At 39.7% G+C, this 7,508-nt stretch overlaps 1 protein-coding gene across 1 annotated transcript in view; it reads left to right on the top strand.

The window, feature by feature from the left end:
• LOC137982583 (uncharacterized) overlaps positions 1-7,118 on the top strand; it is a 28,815-nt gene extending 21,697 nt beyond the window's left edge. The window contains exons 2-4 of the mRNA XM_068829735.1: positions 2,129-2,384; positions 4,648-5,462; positions 6,921-7,118. Of these exons, the coding sequence (XP_068685836.1) occupies positions 2,129-2,384; positions 4,648-5,462; positions 6,921-7,118 (1,269 nt within the window). The remainder of the gene's footprint in view (positions 1-2,128; positions 2,385-4,647; positions 5,463-6,920) is intronic.
• Positions 7,119-7,508: the final 390 nt, after the last annotated feature.

Below are 7,508 nucleotides of genomic sequence, written 5' to 3'. Positions count from 1 at the left end.
AGAATGACATGTTCGGATATTATGAGGGAGTGAATTCCACAGCTCAAGGGCTGCAAAGGAGAAAGCTCTCTTTCCATAACAGTTAAGATTATAAGAGAACTTAGGCAGAAGATGGAGGCCAGAGGACCTTGAGTCCTTGAAGGTCTATAAGGTTTGATTAAGTCAGACAAATAAGACGGTGCACAGTTATTGAGGATTTTGAAGGTGAGAAGTAGAATCTTATATTGAATTCTCTGCCCAATGGGTAGTCAAATTCTGTAGGGTACGCAGAATTGGAGTTATATGTTCGGCGCATTTGATCATATTCAGATGTTAATTTGCGCCTAATAAGTAATAAATTATTATTATTATTATTTGTGAGAAAAGGTGAGGACTCTGGCTGCAGCATTCTGTACCAGTTGTAGCTTTTACACTGAAAATTTAGACAGGCCATAAAGAAGCGAGTTGCAAAAATCCAATTTAGAAGAAAGGAATGCGTGGATAAGTGTCTCACAGGCCTTAACGTTGATATGTTTCCTGATTTTGCAAATGTTCCTTAAATAAGAAAAGCAGGATTTACAAATAACAGCAACATGGTGTTCCAGAGGCATATCCTCGTCTAGGATAACTAATTGTGATAGTATTGCTGTGCTGATTGTTGAGGCCCCATTAGGAGAGGGAGGAATCTAAGCATCCCGTATCCCTAAATATCCTGACCCATATCCCGTTAATTCCTGTGGTTTGTATCACTGTAATACCAGTTCGGTTTTTTAAATACCCTGCGTCCCCCCAACAAAGATGGCGTCAGAAACCGTGACAAGGTCTACTGAATAGACTAAACATTCACGTGACAGGCGTTTGTTTGGGGGAAAGAGAGGAAAAAAATGCCTTCGTCCCATGAGAGACATAAAGAGACAATTTATTTTATTGAGAGAGTGCCTGATTTTACTGTTAAAAGGTATTTGTAACAATCACTCTCGCAAACGTTGACAAACGGCGGGACTAGCATGTCACGCAAGCCTTCTTATCACCCGTCGTGGAGATGACAGTGCGAAAGAAAGCTGTTCGCCTGGCAACGCAGTTGTCATTTGCATAGACCTGACAACGCAAAAATTTTGAGTTCGCCAAGCGACGCAGTTTTGATTTGACGGTAGTGCTGATGACGCAAAAAATTTAGTGTGCCCGACAACGCAGTTGTGATTGGTGGCTAGTTGATAGCGCAAAAATCTTGAGTTTTCCCGGCAACTTAGGTTTCGATTCGTGCAGAGTTGACAGCGTAAAGATTCTGAATTTACCCAGCAATGCAACGCTGTTTTTGTTAATTTTAGGTGATTAGAGACGTCTAGATTTATTATAGGGTTAGCTCATTTTAGATCATTTTAGATCGTTTTAGGTCATTCCTTGATTTAGTAACTACGGGATAAATGTCTCGCTTGTTTTCTTGCACGACAAAGCCTTCTTTTCTTTAAAATTGTTGCAAGCTATTAGCATTCTTCGTTATCACTCAGTTCGATCCAGGATTGGACTGCTCACTTGAGCTTGAATCCGGACCTTCACACGGGTAAAAAATCGAATATTTTCTGTTGCATCTGATCGATTAGACGACAACCTTTTGCCTTTCACGTCGAATTCCGTATGTGTAGTACATAAAATACCTTGCCGTGAAACATTTTCTCGATGGTCGTCTGACCACAAAATCAAATGCGTGCTGATTCCCTTCCTCGCAAAGATGACAAAGCCTACATTGCCGCCCCTCCCCTAACACACAGTTGGTAAACCTCCCAGGTTTTGAGAGACACCTGACCAGCCTGAACCAGGGTCTTTTTCCTCAACGACAACGGGGGCAGTAAAGAGAGACCCTGGGAACGAGGTTGATTAAGCATGAACATTCAACCTTTTAATTGTTTATTTGTTGTAGCGCTTTTTACTGATTATTGTTGTCTATTTTCTAATGTACTTCCTTCTTATTGAAAGACAAAGTCAGTGACCTTTAAACAGAAAATCAGCCGAAGTGAAGACCAATGTGTGGGTTACCTGAATGCCACCTTCTTACTGTTGTTCGACGATGTTGATTATAATTATTTTAATTATTGTTTTGATAACTTGAAAGTGTTTTATTGTCTTTAACAGTTGCATTTTCTTTGTTTAGGATGAAAGGATTGGACGTGGAAATGGTAAATGGAAAGGAAGACAGTTCTTTGTCTGTAAGAGAGGTTATGCTACATATGTTGATATAGAAACTGTCATACCCGAGAGAGATTTTGATAATGACCCTGGAGAGGCTACGACAAGGGTACAATCACAAAAGCAGGATAAAGAACGAACTGGCTCAATCAAACAGGAAAAAAGACAGAATGACGAAATGTTTCCTAGGTCATTGAGTTATGATCTTAATGAAACTTCAGGTAATATATGCTGTCACACGGTTACATTCCCTGCTAGCAGAGATCTCTTTTCTTTTGCTTTCGCTGTGCTGACGAGTACGGGAAAAGAGAACTCTGCCATGGCGATTTTTCGGGGATTTGTGTAGCCCTATTACTAGTAGAATTATTTCTCGATACTTCTTGATGAGAGCCGCTGTGTCTTGTTCCAGCAAAAATTTTCTCTTGATTACAGAGTCAAGCTTTCGTTTTGCAGCTTTTGCAAACTCTACGGGATGACAAGGAAAAATCCAAGAAGGTTTGTTAAATTTTCCTCGAGTCTCGCTGTACGGGAGGTATTGAAAAAGCTTCCTTGTCCAGATAATTTGAAATTGATGGCGCAGATTACATTATCTTTAGCTGATTTTCCTACCTTTTTTAGCGGCGTTTTTGGTGAACGCAATGATGTTTCAGATAATTTTCTCTGTTTTCTAAGGGGAGAATTAACCAGAGTGAGCGACATTCCCGCTTCGCTGAGCGCGGGTTTCCCGTCATTTTATTGACATTTAAAGAATCCCATGATGATTCGGTCGTAGTCTCGGTCGCTAAGTAACCGCCGCGCATGCTCAACACAATGAGTTTCGACCCATGGCAGAGGTCTCTTTCCCCGTACTCGTCAGCACAGCGAAAGAAAAAGAAAAGAGATCTCTGCTAGGAGGGAAACGGTTACAAAGAGTAATACCTACTTTTGAAGAATAATTTTTTTGTATATATATGAAGTGGGGGCTATAGACCAAGGCGGTTGAAGTCTTTCTTCCGAACTGCACCGAATATACAAACTTGCATTGTTGTAAGCTTGACATTTTAAATTTACAACTGAGATCATTAACCTTAATGTCGTTACTGATTTCAAGCTTTCAAGCGTAGACAACATGACAAGTGAGGTACGCAACTCTAAGTTTTGTTGTTGGTAATATGTTTTAGTTTTTTTCTCACTCTATTGGCATCCAACGTTCAAGAGTCTGTTGACAATGTTGACTTCGATTGAGAATTCCATGTTTTGGTAATATCTCACCTTCCCTCTCAGATAAACTCTGTTTTACTTTAGTTGTCATAAGTCAAAATTAAAGGAAGATAGCTGTATAGATTTTTTTTGAATTAATACAGCAACCACTACCCTGCAAGCAAAGTATTTTTAATCTTGTCGCTTTTTGCACAATTGGTTTCTCTAGAAACATGCCATTTTGGTTTCTCGAATGTCAATGTTAAGTCAACTCAACTGGAAATATTATGACGCAATCTTGACTCGTTGGTGTACAAACAAACAATGTAGGTAAAGCCGTTCCTGTAAAGATAATTGACATATGACTTGTTACACATTCATGTAACTTGCGATTTTATTAGAATCTCCTCCTGTTGATATATACGTCTTCAAGTTTTTGTCTGATCCAGGAAACCAATATACACTTTCATCGCCATTTGAAAGAGCCAGTTAACCTACATGTATTTCTTAACTTTTCTTTCGTTGTTTGGCTTTCAAAACAACAGGGAAGCGGTAAAGTTTGTTCGACCGCATGGCCACAGAACTCGCCAACGGAATCACGAATTTCGCTCTTCATAAAGACTTTCCAGAGATTCAAATCAGATTTTGGACAAGTTATGATATGTTTGAGATGGCATATCAACATTTATACAAACAAAATCAAGGTGCGCCGTCATTGTAAGAAAAAAGGTGAAAAACTTCTTCGTGCGCTAATGGCGGATCAGTGTTAAGGATTTTGCGCGAGCTTCGCGCGATCACGAAGGAGTCTTCACTTCCGGCATTTAACAAGCAATCAGATCACGGCTTTGGTCGGCCACCGGAATTCTTCAGAGACTTTTGGTCAGGCCCAAGTTTAGCGAGCGACAACATAGGAGAACATTACGAGCGAAGCTAAAAATGGGCCTGGTAGCAGGTTAACTTGAAGACGAGGATTATGTAGATTTGATTAAGATATCTTATCCAGATTTCAGAAAAAAAAAGCTCTTTGCACAAGATGAACAGATACTTTGGGAACTAGTGAAACTGGAAATGAGAATTTTGACCATCTCTTTCTCTAAAAGGAAAGACAAAATAATTGGACGTGTGAACTTTTTATACAAGGCTCGACAATACAATTTTCGTAAGTGTTTCTTTCAGATTTCAGTCTAGAATTGAAACTTTGCCATTATGTCATTGAACTCTTTCTATAACTTATTATCATTATCATCACTATCATTATTACTCGTTACTATCAAGCTTTTACAACATCCCTGTTTACTCGCACAGGAAAGGAAAAGGCAAATTTGGAGAGACAACTAGAGGTTTTGCAGCAGCAGTTAAGGGAAAAGGAGGAGTGCTTAGCGAACTCGGAAAGACAGTTAAGGGAGATGGCACAGAGTTTTGAAGAACAAATCAGAGAAAAAGAAGAAGAAAAAACAAACCTTGAAACGCAGTTGGGGATGAAAAACCAAGAGTTAAGTGAGCTAGAGACAAGCCTTTCAGCAGCTCAGCAAATGATTATTGAACTGCGTCGTCAGGAATCTTGTGATTGGGTCATTTCCCGTGGTGAAATCCAGGTAAAGGATAAATGCTTAGGCAAGGGAGCCTGGGGAAGTGTCAACGAAGCAACATATTGTGGCTGTAAAGTAGCTGTGAAGCAAATCCTTGAACTGATTCTCTCAGCTCACAACAGACATTTGTTTGTGAGAGAAATGAACATTGCTTCAAGATGCCGCCATCCTTGCTTGTTGCAGTTTATTGGAGCAACAAATGATGAAGGAAGTCCTTTGTTTGTCACTGAGCTCATGGAAATGAGCTTGCGAGATTTGCTAGGGCAACGCCAACTCACGCAAGCAGAAATATCTGTAATTTCTTTGGATGTATCTCGAGCTCTGAACTATCTTCACCACATGAAGCCTTCTCCCATCGTTCACAGGGATGTCAGTAGTGCAAATGTGTTGCTATGGCGACAGGGTGAACAGTGGAGAGGCAAAGTGTCAGATTATGGCACTGCTAAATTTGTTCAACAGACCATGACAGTAGCCCCTGGTGCTTTGATTTACAGTGCACCAGAAGCACTTTCTTCAAATCAAACATCCAAGGTTAGTTTTTTTTATTGATAAATATACATATCTTTGTATGTCTTTGCAGTTCCTGACCTTTACATTATCATGAATAGACAATATATATGTATAGATGTACCACATGTGTGGGACATTTGGGGTGGCTTTGTAAGCTTAACCTCCATCCCAGACATCAGCACTGCAGTGATGAGGCCCAGAAGGCCGAAACAGTACTGTCTGCAGTTATATGTAATATATCAAACACGAGAAGGAGTGTTTCATCGGATATCCAAACACCGAAAAGCGAGTTGAAAAACGAGGCCGAAGGCCGAGTTTTTTAACCGATTTCGAGGTGGTTGGATATCTGAAAGACTCTTTCGAGTGTTTGATATTGCTTCTCAAAGGAATCAGTATTTTAAGAGATACTTGGGATCAAAGTTGGCGAAATTTTATGCTAATTAAGACCGCATATCCAAACTTCCTTCACGGTAGTGATTTCTTTTGTTTTTGGCTTATGAATTATTAATGAGTTTGAGAAATATATATATATATAGAGAGAGAGAGAGAGAGAGAGATTGTTCTTGGCAAACGAAAATCGGGCGATGATAATATTGAAGGTCTTCAGTTCTAGAAACCAGTTTAATGAAATGAGACTGAGGGGTCATTCTGAGAGGGACTCAACAAAGCTTGCTAACATCTCTTTGCACTGTGATTATTAGAAGATATACTTTAGTATTTATTTATAGAAAATTATAATGAAACGAAATTAAGACTGTAAATGATGGAAGTTTTAGGGTAAAACACTGAAGCGTGCGTGGAACATTTTAATCAAAAAATGCCAAATTTGTTGATGTGTTTACATCTGAGTGGCTGGTCGGTACCCATCCTTACAATTGTCTGTGATTTCTGTGACTTTGGGAGGGTCTTTTGAAAGGTGATTTGCTGTGAAACTTCACACTCGGAAATGTCCTTGAGACCGTAGCGTTACTCCAGTTATGGTGTTTTGATGTTTAGTGCGAGAAATTCAATTTTCAAGATGCTAACAATACGATACGATAATGTCATTTAGAAAGGGGAACTTTCATATTTTACAAATTTACGACCCTCTAGCTATGCAACGGAGGACAGACCACATCTGACTGGGGACTCAATGCCCTACTCTTTGCGCCAAGTGTGTGGGTTCTTTTACGTCCCACAGGGTTATGAACATTGAAGGGTTGTGAGATGGGGCCTACAGTTTATCGTCCCTATCTGAGAAGACTAGAGAGTCTAACTATTTGCAGATGTCATTACAAAAGGCAACGCTTTCTCCTCAGTTATTTAAAGACCCTGAGTGCTGGTCTGGCCGGAGTTTTATTTTATCCCCGACCTCTCGCACAGTAGTCCAATGCTCAACCAACTGAGCTAACCGGTCGCCGTTAAGCACGGTCCTCTTACAATAATTACAACCCGTCTTACTGCTTATATTGCAAGAGACATTACTGTTGCTTTTCTCAGGTTGATGTGTATAGCTTTGGTGTTCTTCTGTGTGAAATGTGCATTGGGGAAATGCCAGATCCCGAGAGACGTGAAGAGCAAGTTCTTCTTGTAAGAAACCGACTCTTCCGGAATCTGGTGCGGCAATGCCTTCAGGCTGATCCTGCCATGAGACCAGACATGGCACAGATTATCCAGGAATTGGAACGGATCGGCTGATGTAACACCTAGAATCTCGTAAGATGTCAATTTGCCTAGATATTCCCTAACTTGAAGAGAAGTATAGCAACAACGAATAGAAAAGATTAGAAATACAATATCATTTAACAATTATTCCGTTTTGTCCCGGGAAATTTCGTTTCCCGCACAAATTTCACAGCTTGGCAATACTTGACGCAGTCAGTTTCCATATTATGTTATACGGAGTCATAATTATAGTATGTGAGCTGATTAACAAAATTGAGTGAATCAGTCAGAAAGCTATAATCAATGTCGCACTATCTGAGCTCGAAAAGCTAATTAGATATGGAATATAGAATAACATTAGAATGCAATAGAATTGATTTTATTAGAAATACAGTTTTCACAAGGGAAACGAAAGTCATAAGA

The sequence above is a fragment of the Montipora foliosa genome, chromosome 1 (assembly GCF_036669935.1).
Source record: "Montipora foliosa isolate CH-2021 chromosome 1, ASM3666993v2, whole genome shotgun sequence".
Lineage (NCBI taxonomy): Eukaryota > Metazoa > Cnidaria > Anthozoa > Scleractinia > Acroporidae > Montipora > Montipora foliosa.
The sequence above is the reverse complement of the archived record's forward strand: the minus strand, read 5'-3'. Positions and strand labels throughout refer to the sequence as shown.